Source organism: Magnolia sinica, chromosome 14, assembly GCF_029962835.1.
Source record: "Magnolia sinica isolate HGM2019 chromosome 14, MsV1, whole genome shotgun sequence".
Lineage (NCBI taxonomy): Eukaryota > Viridiplantae > Streptophyta > Magnoliopsida > Magnoliales > Magnoliaceae > Magnolia > Magnolia sinica.
Genome location: NC_080586.1, coordinates 15,077,891 through 15,099,703, shown reverse-complemented (window position 1 = coordinate 15,099,703; position 21,813 = coordinate 15,077,891). Strand labels below are relative to the sequence as shown.

The following is a 21,813-nucleotide window of genomic DNA, read 5'->3' as shown; positions in this document are numbered from 1 at the left end:
GTTAACTTGTAGAGGGCATTTTAAGGTGAGTAATTTTATCATATTTATCAATATTCTTGGCTATTTAAACTTATCTACTTTTAACTCACTCTCCCTTACCCATGCACTACTATTACAATTCTAATGGAATGCTCCATAGCAAGAGAAAGAAATTCACTTCCGAAAGGCCTGGTTTGTGTTTGTAGGAATAAAATGTATGATGTTTGCATGGCAACCCATGAAATGTGTACTGGAACTAATAACTATTTGAGATTGATGACTTGGATTATTAGAAGGCGTCCCAATATAAATGAAAGAAGTAGCAGAAACCATGTAAGAGAGTACAATCTATATCAGAATAGGCACATGCATATGTGGAAGTGATACAGTTGATGAACTATGTGATGAGATTATACTTAAGGATATGATGTAGTTGTGTGATAGTGTGAAGTGGTTCTACTTGAGGATATGATATGGTTGATAAACTATATGATGAGGTTGTGCTTAAGGATATGATATGGTTGTGTGACAGTGTGATATGGTTCCACTTGAGAATGTGATATGGTTATCATACAATGTAATGAGGTTGCACTGAAAGATATGATATGGTTGTGTGATAGTATGATGTGGTTACATTTGAGAATATGATATAGTTGATATACTATGTGACAGCGTGAAGTGGTACCGGATTGAAGAATGTGATACGGTTGATTGACTATTTGCGCTTGCGAATATGATATGATTGTGTTAGAGTGTGATAAATGATCTCCACTTGGGAATGTGATATGGTTGATGGACTATGTTATGACGTTGGATAATCGAAAGTTGTATGACAGTGTGATCATGTTACACTTGGAAAATATGAAATAATTGATGGACTATGTGATGAGGTTATGCTTGAGGATATGATATTATAGTGCGACAATGTAATGATGTTACACTTAAGAATGAAAGAAATTGAAGGACTATGCGATGAGGTTACACTTGAGGATATGATACGTGGCTGTGTGAGTGTGATGTGTCCACTTGAAATGTGATACAGTTGATGGACAACGTAATGGAGTTGTATTTAAGGATGTGGTATATATCCACTTGAGAATGTGATACGATTGATGGACAGCGTGATGAGTTTGCACCTAAGGATATGATATGGTTGTATGATAATATGATGTGGTTATACTTGAGGATATGATATGGTTGATAGACTATGTGGTTAGGTTGCACTTGAGCGCATGACATGGTTGAGACAATAGTGTGATGTGATTTCAATCACTTGCATAACTTAACTTGTCCACCATCCATGGTGAGGCCCATCATTCCAACGGTAGAGATTTCAATTAGCGGGCCTTATTTACACAAAAAAGCCTTAGCAATAGTATGCAAATTCTTGGCCGTAGGACCATCATACAGAGTAACTGATGAGCTAGAGCCGTAAGGACACTGCTTTTTCCTAGCCGCAGGAAATTTGTAACGTTAAAAACGGTAGGCCGCAGCATGAAAATCGGCTTACACAAAAATCTGGCTGGCCCTTTAATAAGATGGGCCACATTGATGGAGTCAATGAACGATCTACGGTTTGACTCAGCAATTGATTTTTGTGTAATGTGATCTTTATGGTAGGGCGTTAAAATGACAAAGAAGAATTCAACAGCTTGCCAACGGAAGTAGTCGTCGCTTTTCTCTAAAGTAGTGAATCTTTTTAAAGAATGTGGAGTCCAAATTTAAAGGAAAACCCAAACTAAAATATATGAAAATTCAAATACCAACCTTGTTAATCTTTTACAATTTCTATAACTCTCACCTTTTAGACAAAAAGGAAAACGACCCAACAGAAGAGAGAGAGAGAGAGAGGAGACTCTCACCCTCTTCTTGTTCTTTTCCCTCCCTTCCCGTTTTCTTTTTCTGGTTGTTTTTTTCACTACAAGAAAAATGATCTTTACCGGCGGCCGAAACCGCCCCTAAAAGTCCAAAAACCGCCGGTATAAGTCGGATTTTACCAACGGTCTCCCTTTCTAGCGGCGTTTTTAACGGCCGCAGCCAAAAGTTGACCTTGCCCTTTCTTACTATACCTTAGCGGCGCTTCTGTGATTGCCGCTAAAAACTCCACCAAGCGTCGGTAAAATTGTACAAACGCCGATAAAAATTCCAATAACCGCCGCTAAAAAGCGATAAAACGCAAAATTTTGTTAGAAACGCTGCTAAAAGTCCGTAAAACGCCGCTAAATGTTACAAGTGCTGCGAAAAGGCATCCAAAACCTTAAGAAGTAAGAAAACTCAACAGTCAATGTAGATGATAAATATGATTGATTCAGTTCATTCATATTCGTAAGATTCCATTAATTTACCTTAGGGCCCATTTGGCCGGTCGAATTGGAAGGGATTGGAAGTTAAATCCCAGGATTGGCCGGGCATGCCAGACAGAGTCGGTAATCTGATCCCAATCCCATGGATCTTAAGACAATCCACTGACAACACCATCATTACCTTTAAAGCCCATCCAATCCACCCTAATCCGTTCAAATTTGTCTGGGACATGTTCGGTTCGTGGGATTGGAAGGGATGGGAAGGTTTAATCCCCAGATTGGCCAGGCATGCCAAATAGACTGGATATAGCAATCCAGGGATATAGCAATCCCATGGAGCTCATGACAATCCATGCCATCCATCCTAATACCATTCAATCCCTTCCAATCCACCCGACCAAATGGGCCCTTAGATACTCTAACAAGACCATGATAGAGGTGGTGATAATGGACAAGATGGCTTTTTCACTCGCACAAGATAGGGTCCTAGATAGGAATTTTGGCAACCAAGAAAAAAAAGATCCTTGAAGCAGACCCTAAGAAGCTGGGACAAGATACTTCTCTTCTACCAAGTCTATCCAACAAAGAAAAACAAACAAGGAGCAGCCCACAGTTTCTAAATGCTAAGTAAATTCCTAGCATTTCAATAGCAACAGGAAACGAACCAAAATCGCAACTTGCTATGAGAAACTAATGAAAAACAAACAAAAAACAACAATAAGGCCACTGAATCCTAGCTTTTTTAACATAAGATGCCTTAAAATGTAACCAAAAGGAAAACAAACACAATCTAATTATCAGGCAACATCAGACCAAAACTTAGATATAACCAACTCTGCATGGTCCTGCAACCCCATTTAGAAAAAAAAAATCGCAAGGAGAGATGAAATGCCGACCTTCTGCTTCTAGAGCCTTTCATTCTCTTCTTCCAGACGTGAAACCTTGTTCTCTAGCTTGTTCGTGTATGCCTGCCACAATGAGGAATAAATTCTCAGTCTTAAAAAAACAGAAAATGGAAGTAACTGGTTTTCAAAACAAGCAACCTGATTTTCCATTTCATTTTTTAATGGGTGCATGGTTGTATGATGAAATCCATGTTTTTAAGTGTGTATATGCATGCATGAATGGATGGAGTATGGATGGATGTATGTATGCTTGCACGGATGGATGGATGAGGTGTGTTTGTGAATGTGTGTATGCACGCATCATGATGGATGGATGGATCCACAATTTTCTCCATGTTTCCATGAGTCAACGAAATGGGCTTTTAGGCCTCATTAAGGGAAAATTTATTATTCCTAAATATGCAAACATGCATCTTAATATTCAGTTAGAACAAAATCTAGGCTTGTTTTTTGAAAGGTCAAAAGATATTAGTACCTAGATGCATGGTGCAAAAACAATTGTCTGACTGGCTGTGGTCCATTTGAAAATTATCAGCATGGTGCAAAAACAATTGTCTTAAGGCTTGAGATGAAAAGTATCAGCAACCTTTTTTGTATCCATTTGAAAATTATTTCTGCAACTACTCCTTAAATGCAGCAGCAACTCATAATGAGAATTAAGCATTGAGATGAAGATGTGCAATGCACACACGCACATGTGAGCATCCATTGTCATCAAATTTCCCCTTCATAGAGAAGGGTTGTATTATTTTTGTAAGGACGTACACTTCAGATGTAAGCAGTTACTGTTCAAGCTTGTCAATACTAATAATGTGAGCTTTTTCTGATGGAAAAACATGTTGAAGGGTCTTTTCCTACTTTTTGTTGATGAGAAAAAGTTTGCGCATTCTCTTAGTTCCTGTTGATGAAGCAGAGGTGTAGGTTCCACCCCCAACTATTGTTGATGAGAAAATGGTGGATTCCAACAAGCAATCCTTAACACTTTTCCAGATTTTGGATTCTTGGTAGAAGAAACTAGGTGAGCATTGTGAGAGGAACATGAGATTTCCACTTATTACCCAAACAAGAACTCAATATTGGAATCCATCTTTCAATAATTCTGTTGAAAATCATCATTGGATGATTATTGTTTTTTTTTTCCCTTTCTTTCGCCTTGGATTTCACATGTCCTTCGTGTAATCCATGGAGATGCAAAATCATGTAACCATTTACAAGTTTGCACCAATGGGTTGGTTTAGTTATCATCTAGTGCATGAGAAGATTTTTTATTTTTATTTTTTAATCATTTTAGTGTATACAACCTGGATTCTTGTATACAAAACAGATATTTTTTTTCCATTCAAATTAATTGCAGTTTACTGCACCGGTTGCATTCTTTAGTTTGCTAATTCAGTTTTTAACACATCAAAACTGAAAGAAAGATAGGCCCGATAGTTGAACGCCTCTTTCTTGTGGAACCGAATGCAGTATAGTACAAGTATATTCTGGAACTATCTTATAAAACCCATGTTAAGGAAGTATGTTTGACAGATGAAGCTACCATGCAATAATTTCAAAAAGGGAGCAGCCACAATTTACACCCACCTTTGTCACTAGCATACAGTCAATTTTTCCATTTGGGAATTGAAATAGTACAAAAGCATAATATTTCAGCTTTTTGTGTCCAATGCACCTCACAACTTTCTGTGACCAACTGTGGTCCTTCATTATGGTGTAGAGAACACACAAAATAGTCACTTAAATACATCTAGACAAATCACAGTAGCACTTCTCTAACATTCAAAGTGTTCAAAACCGAATTGGAAAAAAGAGAATCAAATGTAACTAAAACAGATTTGAAAGTTGGTCAAATCATAAATAGGCATATTATGGACGGAGACATTGTTTTCATTAATAGGCCACCTAGTACTCATAAACAATCATTACAAGCATTTTCTATCTATGTGCATGACGACCATACTGTTAAGATCAATCCTCTTATTTGTGCTCCCCTAGGTGCGGATTTTGATGGGGATTGTGTTCATATATTTTATCCATAGTCTCTACAAGCGAAGGCAGAAGTTTTGGAGCTGTTTAGTGTTGAAAAGCAAATCCGTGGTTCTCATAGTGGTAGTCTGAATTTACAACTGGTGCATGATTCTTTATTGTCACTGAAACTCATGTTAAGGACTTTTTTCTTGAACAAAGCGACTGCTACAAACATAAGCCAAGATCAAAATAGCTAGCCACAAGCACTCTGGTGCAACCACTGCATACATAGCTGCCATGAATGAAACCATCAGCACCAGACATGCAATGATCGTAAGCCGATGGCCCCACATAAGCATATCACGTAAAACTCATGTGATGACCCCATGCCCAGATGAAGCAGACAACGACGATAAGTGAGCAATATAATGTGATTGTATTTGAGAATAAGAAAGCTTTGAATGAACAATGCTTCACGAGGACTGCAGCCCCTTGGTTTGGGTTGTCATTCCTGTACCCACCCGGCATTGTGAATGCGGCAGCGAAGGTGATAGTGGTGATGAGTGCAGCCACTAATGTGTATGTGCTGACCCTGGCTTTGCAGTGCTCGTTTCAGTCAGCCACGTCGATGTTTTGCAGCCTTGTTTCTTGGATTCCACTAGGTATTTGCTGCCGTCGTCCATGGATCGCTCCATGATATCTCAAGTATTTCAAGATGAGCAGCTGTGTGAGAGGAAGTGTTAGTTGGTATCCCAATCCATAGGATTAGAAGGCTGGTAATCTGCCCAGACCTGATTTATTAGGTGGTTTGATAGACCCACCATCATCATCTTAGCTCCTCTCGGACATAGTTCCAAAACTCGATGACTTGACTAGGCATCTGACTAAGTGAACTCGACTCAGCTGCATTCTAGGTTGAGTTGTCCTGTAAATTTGTACTTTTTACTGGACTGTACTGGACTTGGGTGTTCGCCTGGATAGCAAGGATCTCAACCATTGGACAATAGCACTTCAGCTATCTATTTTAGATATTTTATATTAGGGAAATTCTCCAGTGCTCTCAGAGCATTATAAGTTACAGTTCTCCTAGTCTCATCTATCCATTTGAACAGTTCAATCCATCAATCTGAACTGCCTAGTCCAGAACATGATGGACTACCATGCGAAAAACAGACTGATTGAATGATCCAGGACATATCACCTTTGCTGCTTCACTTGAGATCAAATTACAATGAACTAGTAGAGTTGCAAGTGGAAAGCTACCTGAAAACTGTAAAACTGCCTATCATGACTCGCATTCTAAAGTTATCTACTTTGGGTAATTTGATAGATTCTAAAAATGATTCAGCTATCAGTAAGGTTGTTCAACAACTTGGCTTTTTGAGGCTTCAACTTTATGACCGAGAGAAGTTTTATTCAAGGCATTTGGTTGAGGATATGAGTTTCCACTTCCAAAATAAGTATTCTGTTAATGGTGTTGACTATCCTTCTGAGGCATTTGGGTTAGTTAAGAGCTCCTTTTTTCAAGGTGTGACCCCCTATGAAGAGGTGGTCCATTCCATATCATATCCAGGGAAGTGTTGATCCGTTCTTCTAGCGGACTTACTGAACCAGGAACTTTGTTTAAAAATCTAATGGCCACACTTAGAGATGTCGTTATCTGTTATGATGGCACAGTGAGAAACCTCTGCAGCAATTCTATAATTCAATTTGAGTATGGACAGGTGGACGAAAATAGTCCTGGAAGTTCTCTTGCTGGTGAACCGGTTGGTGTATTAGCTGCTACTGCAGCATCAAATCCTGCATATAAAGCAGTTCTTGATTCTTCTCAGAGCAACAACTCTTCATGGGAATCGATGAAGGAAATACTTTTGTGCAAAGTTAACTTCAAGAAGAATCAGTAGGCCATTTACAGCATTTCCTGGGTCGGTGAGTCCTGCATAGTTTCTAACACACCCTGGAACCTACATTTCATGAATAGTTTCTAACATCTTACATCAGAAAGTCATTCAGGTTGCATTTGGCTGATGAGCATTTCACAGGCATAGAAAAACAATTTTATGACTTTGGAATTTCCACTCTTAGGCTCTTAGTAGGTTTCTGTAAATTATGAAATATGAAGAAAAATCTCTTTAGTGGCAACCAAATGTACTCTAAACTAATAGCCAGTAAAGCAGAATAAAATTATGTACACACAAATACAAATAGGCATTATAAAATGATCAACAGAAGAAACATCATGTCATGTTCTGCCCACCGATGGTATAAGTGTGGCCTGCCTTTTAGTAACATGTTGACTACCAAGCTTTGGCAAAAAGTAAGGAAAACTAATTCAAGATAGAGAACTCACAGTTTTGAACTTCTCCATGTTTGTCTCAAGACAACTCTTTAATTCTGACATTTTCCCAGTGCCATAGCTATTCGCCAAGTCAACGTAAGGCTGCCATGAAGAAACATTTTATGAGTGTATTAAACTTAAACTTAATTGAATACTATCACAAAAGACATAAAATGGAAGAAAATGACACAACTCACCTTGATGCCCTTTTCCCTCCTCCTTTACCCGGGCTTGGGACCGGCAATGCAAGAAGTTGCATTGGCGGAGTTAAAAAAGGGCCTAAGCTCCATTTGGTTTCAAAAAAAATTATATTCATAAACATTGATGTGATGGCCAAATGGAGCTTAAGACTTATATGCAAATTTACCAGAAGGTATGATAGGAACTCTTACCCTACAAATATGATGACTAAGTGACCACATGTGTGTGTGTGTGTGTGTGTGTGTGTGTGTGTGTGTGTGTGTGTGTGTGTAAGAAGAAGAAGAAGAAGAAAAGAAACAGAAGAGATTAAATTAAAGACATGCAAATGCAAAATTCAAATCACAAATCATAATCTTATAAAACTAAGATTAAATTAAAGAGATTAGATGAGTTTAGATGTGGAGATGAAATGATGGAATTAACCTCAACTATATATATATATATATATATATATATATATATAACCCTAAAATCTATTTGTGGGCCCTCCTGCTTTATTAGTGACATCAAACCCATGCAATAGTTACTTCTAATTATAATAATTAAATAAACTAAAAATCATGCTGATCCAAATAATGTGGACGCATGTGAATTTATAATTTTTTCGATGGTGACTTTTTTTAATTATATGGTTGTGGCCCACCAATGGCCCACATTCAACAAAACAGGGTGCATCTAGCTAAGTCCAACCAAAGCAACTTTCAATGTGATCAGTTAGTGAGGAGCCCTTGTAATATGTATTGTTCTAATCAGCATATAAGCTCTTCGGATATAAGAGCTCGTACATGGTTTGTCAAAAGAATGATCGTTTGCTTGACTTGCATAGGCGCACTGGCTGGCTTGACTTGTGCCAACAAAGTGCTACATGGGACAAACATGAATTAAACCAACGCACCCAGTTCAAGAGCTAGGTGGACCACACCATAGAAGTAGTGTAAAATCATTACTAAAACTTTAAATTCACATGGTGTGGCCCACATGAGTCTTGGTATGTCCTAATTTCTAGAAAATCATTTCTGTTAGAGCATCTTGTTTGGCAAGGTATAGTATGGTGTGAGTTGTGATTGTCCCTCCACCCTTACTTCTCATGCTAAGTTCCACCTTGCACATGTATGGGGTGTTAAAGTCTCTTGATATATATTGTTACACATTCCTCTAATGGCTCGAGCTTTTAGAGAAGAATTTTTAACAGTGAACTTCCCATTTCAACTGTTTTCCATGATGTAGCCCACCTGAGTATCGACTCAGCCTATTTTTTGTGCCTTAGTCTTCGCACAGGGCGGCCCACCTGAAGGATGGGGTGGATCGCATTCACACGAAGTTTCACCCATGACAAGGAAAGTCACTACATCATCTGCCTACGAAAATCAGGTAAGTATTTTCATTTGTCAAATCATCTTTGCATAGGAACCTAGGGAAACAAGAACAACTAATCCAAGCACAGTTAGCATAGTTGCTTGTCTTTGTAAAAAGGTTAATTTACTTTGTCCTTAGTTCGATGCACCTGAAGAACAGTTTCTTCTATATGCATGTTTGCATGAATCACATGTGCCACATGCACATCTGATGTAGGAGGCGTGGCAGATGTGAACAGGATCAGATATGCCGTTTGATGAGGGACCTAGAAATGCTATCTTGACCATTTGATCAGGGACCTAGAAATGGATGGTAGAAGAGAGCATTGGTGATGGCAGATGTGAACAGGATCATATATGCCAATTATAGGGGTAAAACTGTCCAAACCGTTTGATCTGAAAATGGTGTTCCATCCATGGTGGGACACACCGATCAAACATTATGGGTCATGGATCATTGAGTCGCGTGACCATCTGATCTGCGCTAGTTTAGAACTTGTTGTATGGCCTTGGTACTTCGATAGAATGGATTCCAGATGAAACAGAACAGAAATCAAGATTGAATTATCTAATTAATCTGTCTTTTTTTTTTGTTAGCTTGTGAGTACACTCCAATGTCAGTTGACACTTCAACTGTTAGCCAGCCCCATGGATCGATACTAAGACCTCAGTGTTGAAACGAGGTATCTTTCACTCAGTCTACCACTTTGGCTATGGATCAGGGTGTTATTTTTGGGCTCATTTCCTAAAATGATCTAAAAAATGGATGGACATACATCATAACATGACCTACATAAAACAAAATAGTAGCCATGTCCATGGACAATGTGTGTGGAGAAAAAACTCTTTAGGATTTACTTTATATATATTTTTAGATTTTTTTTTATTACACCTCATTAGTTGATAATTGGATTTAGCAACATTTTTAATTCTCTTACACATTTTAACAGGCATTTTTGTAATTTGAGAAAAGATTACCTACAAAGTTAAGAAAAGTAATGCAAGGTACTTGACTGATTAATGAAAAGATAATTTAAAAAGTTACTGAGATGTAAATATATGAAGATCACATCAGATTAAGGAAATCGTATCTTAATGAAAAGATAATTTAAAAAGGTACTGAGATGTAAATATACAAAGATGACACAGCATGGTCTCGGTCAAATGTAGGTGGAAGATTTCTACATTATTTGTCTCATCTGTTTTTTTCTCAACCTCTATATATATGAGGTTAGGTAACCTTTTAAAATGGAGGCATGAGTGTGCAGTCCTCTAAGTTGGATGCCAGGTAAGTGACAGTATTGGGATGGGAGCTCCTGTGCAGCGAATGCGTGTCGCTGATGCATGAGATCCTCTTGATTGTCAACAAATTGGTTCAATTACTATCCCATTGCATTCTGATGCTGATATTGATCCATTTGTTGTGGCAATAACAGTTGTAGCTCATGATGCACAGTTTGCTTCAAATGGTGTTGGTTTGGATGCATTACATCCAATACATGCATTTACAAAGCTTGTCTCTGCTTCATGTTGATCATTTCTTCTGCATTCTCCAACTCAGATTCTCCCCTCATTAGATTGATCATTCTCTATTTCAGTTGAGAGAGAGAACACTCAAAATGTTAGGTATAAAATATAATAACTTACATTGGTGTGCTGGAAAAGCCATCTACTCAGTAAGAATCATGTTACAAAGTATCCTTTCATTATTTTTATTTAAATTCATCCAATACCCCAATAATAACATTAACAAAGTAATATATGAAAATTGATTATTAATTTAAAAAAGAATAGTGATAAGATTTACATTTTTAAATCCCATACATCCATTTTACTCCATACAAGTTTTTGTATTATCTATATGTAGCCTATATAGCAGAGTGAAAAATGCAACATTCATGAGTAGAGGTCATGCCATAATGGATACAACCTACTCTCTGCACTCATGCAAAATGAATTTAGGGCATGTTTGAAAATCAAAGATAGGAAGTAAAAACAGTAATCAACTTTATTTCTATCCAAAATTTTAATGCAGTTTGTTGAATGTACAAGTTAAAATTGGATATTATGAACTCTGTTTGGAAAATGATGTGTTCTATTTTGAATTGAAACATTTTGAACTCTGTTAGGAAAATGATGTGTTATATTTTGGAAATGAAACAAAATATATAAAGCATAATCCATTGTGGGTTCCAGATGAAACAGAACACAAGTCAAGATTGAATTATCTAATTAATCTGATTTTTTGTCCTATAAACAATCTATTGTGGGTCTCACAATTTGGGCGGTCAGGATTTGAAGTGAGAGCCACTTGTAGCAGAGGGAAGCACCCACTTAACAGATGTGTCTCTAGATGCTAATACAGTCGAATACACTATGGGGTGACCACATGTGTTGGTGATGGTAGGAACACACCCAGACTCCATTAATATTAGAAAAAGGGAAAATTCTAAAATTCTTGCTCTTGATTACCCTCCTTGTAGTCAATCTGCTTGTGATTATGACACAGAGAGGGACGTGATGAGGCCATTGTTGGCGCCATGAGAAAGCTCAGCCGGCTTCCTAATTGTCCCAAATGGACCACCTGTCCTCATCTTAACATCGTAAGTACCAGCTGAGTGCCATGCCAATTGGAGAATAATGGGGGCACAATGTTTCACAGCAATGAGTCCCCTGAGCTTCCTCTTGCATTTCTCAATTCCCTGCTTATATTCATCGCTCACAGTGGGATATGACTTCCCCATGCTTTCTAAAGGGATGAAGGAGAGGGAGTGTGTGGCTGTTGAGAGCAAAAGCCAAGGAACAGAAAGGGTAGATGACACGAGCAGAACCTACTCTTGAATTATCTAATCTTGATAAAAACAATAGCAATCAATCGATCAACCAAATATGTTGTGATAAACTCGCATTCCATGTTGTACCTCCCATCATAAGGAAAAAACCCTAGAAATCGAACAAATCATGCTGATAAGAATAATGATAACTATAGATCATGTACCTTCCCTTATATTCAAAACGGAGCATAGAAGCAACAAAACCCTAGAAATCCAAGGAAGCAAATGATCCAGTGAATCTCCTCCTGTAAAACCCCAAATCCAGACAAGTCAACAAAACCATTAAAGATTTAAAGAGAGAGAGAGAGAGAGAGAGAGAGAGAGAGAGAGAGAGAGCATTGAGACCTTATTCGCTCGCTGCTATCTCAAAACCTGGAGCAATCTCAAAACTTGGGAGATTTGTGAGAGGAATGAGATGCAGAGACAGAGAGATGGAAGGGAATCAGGGGAGTAGAGGGCCAGGAGAGAGAGAGGGAAGGGAATCGGGGGCGTAGGGGGTGGGAAAGAGAGAGAGGGAAGGGAATCCAGTCAATACATAGCTAGCCTAATTAAAACATTCATATCCAAAACCCCCAGAAATTGATAATAAAAAAAGAAAAATAAAAAGAGTTTGTGTGTTTGGAAAAAGTAGATGGTTAATGAGAAAAATTACAACATTGAATGGCATAATTGGTAGGATGTAGCCATCAGACACCATAGAGATTCATGGAGACTGTAAAAGAGAAACCGTGAGTATTACCACATATTTCAAGAAAGGGTTCGAATTTCTTGTATTCACCACCACCAGTGGCTTGAATACTTTTGATTATACACACTCGAAGATATTCTCAATATTCAATTTTAGTCTATGAAAAACACAAGCGCATACCATGCAAAAATACCATGTAAATCTACTAATATCAATGAAATGTATCTAATAGCAAAACCAAGTACATCCCCAGGTATCAGAAACTATCAATTCCAAATGTTTATTGCCTACAAATATATTATAAAAAAGAAGTTTAAGACTTCTGCCCATCTAAGAGGAGGAACAAGAGTTCACAGATTTATCAATGGAGACGGGAAATTGAAAGTGAGAAAGCTGATGATGAACATTGGATGATAAGCACCAGAAATTTGCAGTTGCCTCTAGATATAAGTCTCCTTTCCTCAAGCTCGTAAAAAATCTCCTGTACTGATATACCTTTGCAAAGAAAGCATAAAGTGAATACCAATTAGCCAGATCCTGACTTGGATGCAAAGATGCATCTGTATGCATGTGAAGGCGGTATAGCTACAGTATACTATGTAAACGCTATGGGTGTGCTATTTCAAACACTGGTTTGTACATGTATTTGGAGAACAATAAATCTGTGATGATCATCAGCTAGACATATTATGTCCACAGAGTGCTTGCCAGGAATATCATCCAGTGAAAAGAAGCACCTAAATCCGAAAATAAAAAATAAAAATTGGCAGTACTGTAGCTAAAAGAATTCAGTACCAAGGTGGATGGCTGAATAGAACAACTAGGAAAAGGAAGAAAGTTACCGAAGAGAATGAAGATCATGATGAATGTGAGCTTCATCAGATGATACTTGAGATTTAAGTGCCGCAAGAATAGCCTGGTGCTTAGCATTTTCAACTTGGGCTTCAACCCACTGTCTCTCACTTGTCCCAAATCTGTGCAATATTAAACAGTGGATAGTCAAAAAATTAAAGTCAGATATTATATAATGAAATTATGTGAAAATGTATAATTCCCTTAGAATGAAATCAAAATGAAAGGTGGCAAAACACAATGATATCATGCTTGAACAGAATCAACATCATTTGACAACTAAATGTTTATTTACTATTCTATCATTCATTGTACATGGGTGTTTTAGACATTCTTTGAATACTTCATAAAGTGGAATGATGAGCAGGATTTGTGTACCCAAACCCAATTTCTTGAGATAAGGCTTAGATGATGATGAAGATGATGAAGTCATGTAGCTTGAGTTGGGGAATTTTCATACGTTCCTCAAAAGAAGTAAATTGTTTATATGGCTTCAAATAGCTAGGACAAGATAATGATGATAAAGTAAATAGTGCACATGTGTCATGTCAACACAAAGTCAAAAGTGCTCTATACCTAAATTTCTCCTCTATGTCATGATTTTCATCAAGAAATTGCGATCTGAGAGGGGAATTAGGGAGAATATATCTTGATGAGCATAGGCTGATCTACAGATTTGCCAGAATCTTTCACTACGGAAAAAAAAATATTTAAAAAATTTTTTTTTAATAAAAAGACATTTTTTTGGAGAAATACATTATTACAGAGCTATGCAATGGTGATCACTTGGATGTGGATCTGAAACCAAGGTATATTTTATGTTCTTCTTAGCCCTTATAAAAATGTAGTCATGCTTATTTTAACCAATTTTTATTTTTTTTCTGAAAGATGAAAATTTTATTAGGCAAAAACAGTGGGAAAAGAATACACCGAGCCAGGACCCAAAAAAAAAAAAAAAAAACACTGTACAAAAGGGCCACCAAATCTACAAACTACTAACTGCATTAGGGCACCGACACTCTAATCATGATGGATACCCTGTTCGTGGATGGGGTTGTCCTTAAGGATAAGGGTCCTATTTCTAATGTCTCTGGAATTAGGGAGAGTATATCGTAATGAGCGTAGGCCGATCTACAGATTTGCCAGAATCTTTCTCTGTTTAGAAAAGAAAAATAAATAAATAAGCAAATTTAAACAAAGAGACAATTTTTAGAGAAATACATTATTACAGAGTTATGCAATAGTGATCCCTTGCATGTGGATAAAAAGATTGGATAATCTACAGGTCAGCCTACAATCATCAACATACTTTTTTCACATTAAATAACAATTTTGAAGGGTGAAAAGTAAAGAAATTCAGTTTGCATATTTCTTCCATTTTCAACCTTAAAAATCAAAATTACTTTATCGAAATCCATGTTGATGCATGAAACTCATGCATAGATATCATATCAGAAAGAGTAGTTCTACAAACAACAATGCGACTTATCTCAATTCAGGGATGAAAACCTATATATTATTTGCAGTAGTCTTAAAAATGTTAATTTTCTTTCTGCAGTAAATCTGACCAGAAATAGCTGAGGGTAAACAGTCACATGTAAACTGTCAATCTAATATTTTTTTTCTTGAATTCTTCCTATAGTAAGTAAATCACAGTAACAATTATTTTTCACGCTTTCTTTTCTTTCATTCGTTTCCTTTTTCCTTTTCTTTTATTCGAGAAAAGAATAATATCGCACGTTACATTTTCTGCAACTAATTGGCAGTTTAATTTCCTACAAAACTAAGCAAACACATCAAGAAAATCTTCATTGACAGAACATCATACAGAACCTATGAATAATGAAGCCAATAAAAGCAGCAGATTTAAGTTGAAGATAAAAATTATGTTTGGATATGTCACCAAATGAATTAAAGGTGCAGTTCCTACGTTTGGATGCATTATTTCTGTATAATTTGATATCCAACATATACCATGTTTCCACCATTTTATACTAGATTAATCTGGGGTGGGGCCTAGCCCAGTTTCATCCTGAAGTAGGTCAGGATCTAGTTAATAACAACTGTCTTTTGAAGGGTTAAGAGAAGAAATCAATGAGAGAGAGATAGAGAGAGAGAGATGTACTTGAGCTTACTAGATGAGCTTTAAAGAAGAGGAGAGATCTCATTCCCATCTCAGCAGATCTGACGAGAAGAGAGATCTCCTATGCCATCTCTTTTTCCGGCAACAGGGGTTGCTTGATTCTTTGCTCCTTTTCTCTACCTATATAAACCCTACATTTCATAGCAAAACACGCGCACAAACCCTATACTCAACTCAAACATGCCCTTGTAAATCATACATGTAATTCCCTAATTAGGGTTTCAACATTGAATATACTCGATCTCAAGAGAGAGATTGAGAGCGAGATTGACATAGAGAGAGAGAGAGAGAGAGAGAGAGAGAGAGAGAGAGAGACCTGAGAGAGGGAGACCAAGAGTGATTGTGCCACGTACTCTGGTTGCTTCGCCCGGTTTTACCTGGCGCTGGCAAATGATCCCACCAAAGCATCGGTTAAACCTTGTTTTGTTGTAGTGAAAGTATAAAAACATACATAAATTAATTATTTTCGTGCATGATGTACATACCTGGAAGATTTATGCATATGATGTAACATTTTCATGTTGTGGCCTTTGTTCTTTCCTTTCCTAGATCCTCCACCAGACTTCTCATTGGATTTATTCATTAGGGCCTTCAAATCATCATCACTAGGAAGCCAACTCAAATACTATTGGACTCACAATCACCTTGATTTGTGACTTAAACTCCAATGCATTTCAAAGACAAGGTCCTAAATGAATTATTTGCCTATCTCTTTCAAATATTTGAAAAGAATTCAGATCATACATAAATCAAACATACCTTTGGAAGGCTAAGGCTTAATTAAAGGCCCTACAATAATTTCATGTCTTCAAAATGTAAAAAGATAAGAGAAGCAAAATTATGATAGAGGAATTGACTCTAAAATAGGATTAAGTAAAATTGGCATTGGGATAGGCCATAAACGGTTAATGGAACTTTACAGAGCGTCGTAGCATTGCATTGTTTTTTTTTTTACACACGCACACATACCCCACACACTTATGTCATAGTGGAATTTCACCACCTATGGGTACTCAAACCCTTGACCAGGTGTTGAAACTCCTAAGAGTCTACCACCGGAGCAAGAGTAAGGACCCAACATTCTTTAAACAGTCACACCCTTGTACAATGCCATGGCCTTTTTCACATGTCAATAGATGCATTGATCAACCATATGTGTATCAAAATAGTCGCCAACATTCTACTATACAAACATGTTAAATCATACCTTTTTTTTTATATATAAAGTAAGAGTACACCATCTATAAAAATCCAAATATGTAAGGAAAAAATTGTACAAACATTCGGGTGGGCACTACAAATAAAAAGTTCCTCACCTATCATATAGCCTAGACACGGGCATATAAGAAATGACACATCGTATCAAGTAGATATACTTCTCAATAAAAGAGCTACCTAACAAAAAGTTTGAGGCCATGAGTTACAACAAACAACCAACAAAAAACTATACAATGTCAAACTGAGCAACCCAAATAAATCCGAGGCCTGCAAATACAGAATAGGCATTGAGGCCCCTCGACCTCTTCTTCATATGAACTTCTTCCAAAAACCAGTTTTAGAGCATGAGGGCAAAAAGAAACAACAAGGGCTATGGAACATAATCACGAGAGATAAACAATCACGATCTCTTTAGCTTGTAATATCTTCCCTAGAAAAATCCACACAAAGACCCCACTCGAAAAGAGAAGAAAATCATATTCTAGTAATCAGTATCATCCTTAGCCACACTAGCCATCTCCAACTCATGTGCACCTGCAATATCACATTGAGCATGCCACAAAAGTATAGGAAGTTATACTCATACTTTCGAAGTCTTGCTTCACATCAAAAAAGTATATGAATGTTTCATATATGGAAATGGCACAATAAACCCAATCAGTTCATAATGTCTGCTAGAAATAAAAGAAATGTAAGAAGTAAGTAGTGTTTGTGATTCTGAACTTCGTAGGAAACTAAAATCGAAACTAATACCTTATTTCTATGGACTTATCTTGCCAAGCAAAAGTTGTGCAGCTATCTTTTTTCGTTCAAATTGCATATCTCCCTGACCATGACATTGGACTATAAATATATCTCATAAATGATATATAAATGAAAAATCCTAAAGAAGAAGTGAAAATACCGAATTAAAATAAAATCTATCTCCTTGGGACAAGCAATCCATAAATTTTATCACGAAAAGACCGCAATCATACCTATTTACATTAAAATAATAAAAGTGAGTACCTATTAAAATAAAATCAACACACATCCGTACAAAGAAGTGATTCAAAGATAAACATACGAATTTTTTTGTTGAGGGCATTCATTATCCATAATGAGTTGAAAAGTATCGCAATCGGGTATACCATGTATTGAAAAATATTTCTTTACACTTGTAACCTGCAATAACGAAAAAAATAAATATTCTCATAATCATATTATTCGAGTTTAAACAATTTACTTCAAAAAAATAATTTAAATCGAAACATATAAACAACTACATACCATTGTGTTGATGTAGCTAGATGTATGATGACCTTTGATAGAGTTGTAAACTAAAAATATTTTTTTCTTCAGATCAATAGTGAGCAAGTACCAGTGTGATGCTTCATTCATAGAAATAAAATTTTTATCTCTACTCCCCAAATCATAAGGTATCGTCTCAAAGACACGTTGAAGTTGATGACTAAAACTATTATCCGTGTCTTCACTTTTCTTTTTTTTTGCCTTATCATTTCTCCTTGAACATATAAATTACTGAAATAGTTCAAACATGAACAAATTAAAATGCTTACTTAATACATCAATATTTGTATGAACATTACGCATTTAGATAGAAAAAACTTACATGAAACCAGGTATTAAAAAAATGACATTTTAATAAATCCGGTCTATCTCTATTTTGTCGAGTCTTCAGCAATTCACTATACTTGTCTATAACCTGAAACACAATTTAAATATATATATAATATGTCAAATGATTATACTCTTTGTATCCATTAATAGTAGATTAATATATGCTGTTACATGAGGTAGTACGAGAATGAAAACAGTATATGTGGATATACCTCATCATCAAGCCATCCTCTAGGATCAATCAATAAGTTTAATGAACTTCGAAGGACATAAAGTGGTCCACAAGAATCCTCCCTAAAGACATGTATTGGGTATTAGTATGAAGAATTACCACAATGAAAGTAAGTGAATAATGATAAACTGGTTAATTTATGTGTCATACTTGCAATCAGTCATGTGAACGAAACTTTTAATTGCAACATCCTCTTCTTGAGACAACATAAGCCCAGCCGCCCTCTCTTCCATTGTTGAATCATTATCAAGTGATTTTACTTTGCTTTTAGTATTACGTTTATGATATGTTATCATGTACGGTGATTGTAAGACTTTTGAAGCATTTCTAATCCTACCACCCTCTTTCACACGCTTCACTATGGAACTCGGACTTCCAAGTACAAAATCATGATTGGTGGCCATTGCATTCATAGGAGAGAAAATATGTGGCTCATTTGCAGCTAATGGTGTATCCGATATTACATTTATACGAGGGGAAAGTTGTGGACTACATGCTGCCATCCAATTATCCTCCATTGTCTCACACATTGGACTAGCATAATGGCATTTCTTCTCTGACTTTGTCAATTTATCAAATATCTCTCTGATGAGTGCTGCCTGTGTATCTAGCTTATCTTGCATTCCCTTTAACACCTCCAATAATTGTTTACGTTCCTTCAACATTTCTTGGTAATGTAAGCTTTCTTCGTGATTCCTATTCTGAGTCATAGACTGGTCCTATTTCAATAGCATAAAATTCAATACAAGTTGAAATAAACTGCAATAAAAATAAAGTATTTCAAAATGATTTTTTAATTAGAAATATGTGCATGTATATAAATGAAATAACCATTATGTAAAAAGTACTTACGATTTTCTCTTCCATCCTCACAAGTATAGGTTCCAACCACTGACGAATTTCTTTATTTGTATTTGAAGTCACCTTATATAAAGTAGTGTGAAATTAATTATATAATCTAAAAATATGTATAAAAAATATATAAAATTTTACTTACAATTTTCTCATCAATCTTCAGAAGTATGGGTTCCAACCATTGACGTATTTCTCTATTCGAACTTGAGGCGTCCTATATGAATATCACAACCATTACTTATATGATCAAGTGTGAGATCATTTATATTACCAAGAATCTATGTTATAAACAAAATAATCATTATATGAGGAATATTTACTATTTTCTCTTCAATCTTCACGAGGTATGGTTCTAACCACTGACGTATCTCTTTGATTGAATTTGATGTCTCCTGTATATCAATCACAATAAAGACTTATATATCTCAAGTGTGCAATCATGGGGTAATTACGTAATGGGCAAAAACATAAATATAAAATGCTTACAGTGAGAGGTAAAAGGTGACTCTCCTCATTTGTAGGGGTTATATCTTCAATAATCTGATGGAGATAAATATATCAATATAAATGTACACTTGGACATAATAGTGATGAATGTTTAAATAAATAATTCTTTAACAAATGTATATACCTGTGTGCAGATAAGATTGTCTAAAAATTTTTTATGCGTGCCCGTCTGTCGATAACTGCTATCGACCCATCTTAAAATACGTGGATACACCATCTTCGTTGATAACCATGACGGAAGAATAATATGCTCGTGTAACCATGGCTGTTGAAAACAATATCATTGATGAGAAAGACATGCAAAGCAAATATAAATATATATATATATATGTTGATTGAAAACAACCTCATTTATATAAGAAGTAATACTTACTTCCAAAACCATGACACATCCATTCACGTACTTTTTCTTCTTCCTCACGCTTTCAGAAATACTCCTAACCAAAAATGTCCAAATGGCAGTGGCCCATGCATAACTATGCAAATTTTCCAACTCATTCACATAGTGTAACAAAAATATAGGAGTTGTCTCGCTGGCGATTGGAAAAAGAATTGTATTGAATAAATACAAGATGAACAATTTCGCAAAATCAGATATAGATTCTTCCGAACTTTCTTCCAACAAATTCTTAATATTCTCCTCTATTAACTCTCTCTTGAGAAGAACATTTGCAAAATATTTTTTCTTTAGTTCTTTCTCACTTGCACTCAATTCCCTTCTCAAATCTATATGTTCTCCATTCATACTCAATCCCAATATGATGGCAATGTCTTGGGGTTTAAAAAAGATCCTCTTTCCTCCGAGGAGGAAACAATTATGTTCGTCATCCCATCTAGTAAGAATAGTATTTAGAAATGTGCGTTGAACTAGAAACTTGGGAAAATGCATAAATCCTTTAAATGGAGTATCTTCTAGCACTTTAATATGTTCATCCTTCAGATTCACCTTCTTGATAAAATTATAAAACTTTGATGGTGCACATCTAGTAGTATAATTGACTTTTTGTGAGTGAATGTTCTCCTACATTCAATGAGAAACAATCATGAGTTCATCACATAACTTTTTAATATTGTATATTAAATCATTCTAAATTTGATTAATATTATCTGAAAGAGGGTAAAATAACTCACCATGGCATACCAAAAACCACTTCAATATGATGTCATGGTATGAGAATATAATAATCCTGTTTATAAGACAAATAAATGATGAGAGAAAATTAGATGATAACATAAGAAAAAAAATTACTCCGGTCCATATATAAACAGATTTTTGGTAACATCAACATATTTGCAATGTTATTGAAATATTGTCGATACACTAGTGATACAAGCAACACCTGGAATTTACATAGTCGAAAATATTGGCAATACAAGAGACTTGGAATTTACACCGTCGAAAATGTTGGCGATACATTAGTGATATGTAGTGATATATCGCTGATACATAGAATTTTTGATACTATCAGTGTTATCCGTATCGCCAAGCTAGAGATATGGATAATATCGGGGATACTCTGATTAGGACAATTGTTATGCCCCATGTGCATTGATGTTATCGGATGGTGGGCCCATCATGCAACCAATTCTCACACGTTGGGCCATATTAACAAGTCACGGTTTGCCATTCACATTTGTTTCTAGGGGGGAACCAACTTGGGAAAGTAACTTGAATATGTAAATTGGATCAAAATCACAAATGTGGTAAATTGCTTACATATGTAAATGGATTGCTATGTATATAATTTACTATGTGAAGCATTTAAGCATTTAAATGGTTTGTAGACAAACATGCCAGTAAGTAATAGAAATTAT

The 21,813-nt window shown here is 36.1% G+C and overlaps 1 protein-coding gene and 1 long non-coding RNA gene across 6 annotated transcripts; both read right to left on the bottom strand.

The window, feature by feature from the left end:
- Positions 1-13,203: 13,203 nt before the first annotated feature.
- On the bottom strand, positions 13,204-16,356 carry LOC131225890 (uncharacterized). Its single transcript, XR_009161604.1, has 4 exons — positions 15,883-16,356; positions 15,549-15,697; positions 13,414-13,545; positions 13,204-13,308 (listed from the first exon to the last, which is right to left on the bottom strand). It is a non-coding gene; the product is annotated as an uncharacterized LOC131225890 (long non-coding RNA).
- A 590-nt stretch (positions 16,357-16,946) lies between these two features.
- Positions 16,947-21,199, bottom strand: LOC131225849 (uncharacterized). 5 transcript variants are annotated; one of them, XM_058221444.1, is made up of 12 exons: positions 21,130-21,199; positions 20,372-21,019; positions 20,123-20,263; positions 19,978-20,031; positions 19,634-19,883; positions 19,489-19,560; positions 18,617-18,698; positions 18,397-18,489; positions 17,851-17,948; positions 17,689-17,761; positions 17,538-17,610; positions 16,947-17,318 (listed from the first exon to the last, which is right to left on the bottom strand). In XM_058221444.1, exons 1-5 carry the CDS (start codon positions 21,130-21,132, stop codon positions 19,770-19,772), a joined length of 960 nt encoding a protein of 319 aa, XP_058077427.1. In that variant the 5' UTR covers positions 21,133-21,199; the 3' UTR covers positions 16,947-17,318; positions 17,538-17,610; positions 17,689-17,761; positions 17,851-17,948; positions 18,397-18,489; positions 18,617-18,698; positions 19,489-19,560; positions 19,634-19,769. The 5 variants fall into 5 exon arrangements, with proteins under 5 accessions (XP_058077427.1, XP_058077430.1, XP_058077428.1 ...); XM_058221447.1 differs by lacking the exon at positions 17,689-17,761; XM_058221445.1 differs by lacking the exon at positions 18,397-18,489.
- Between the last annotated feature and the right edge of the window lie 614 nt (positions 21,200-21,813).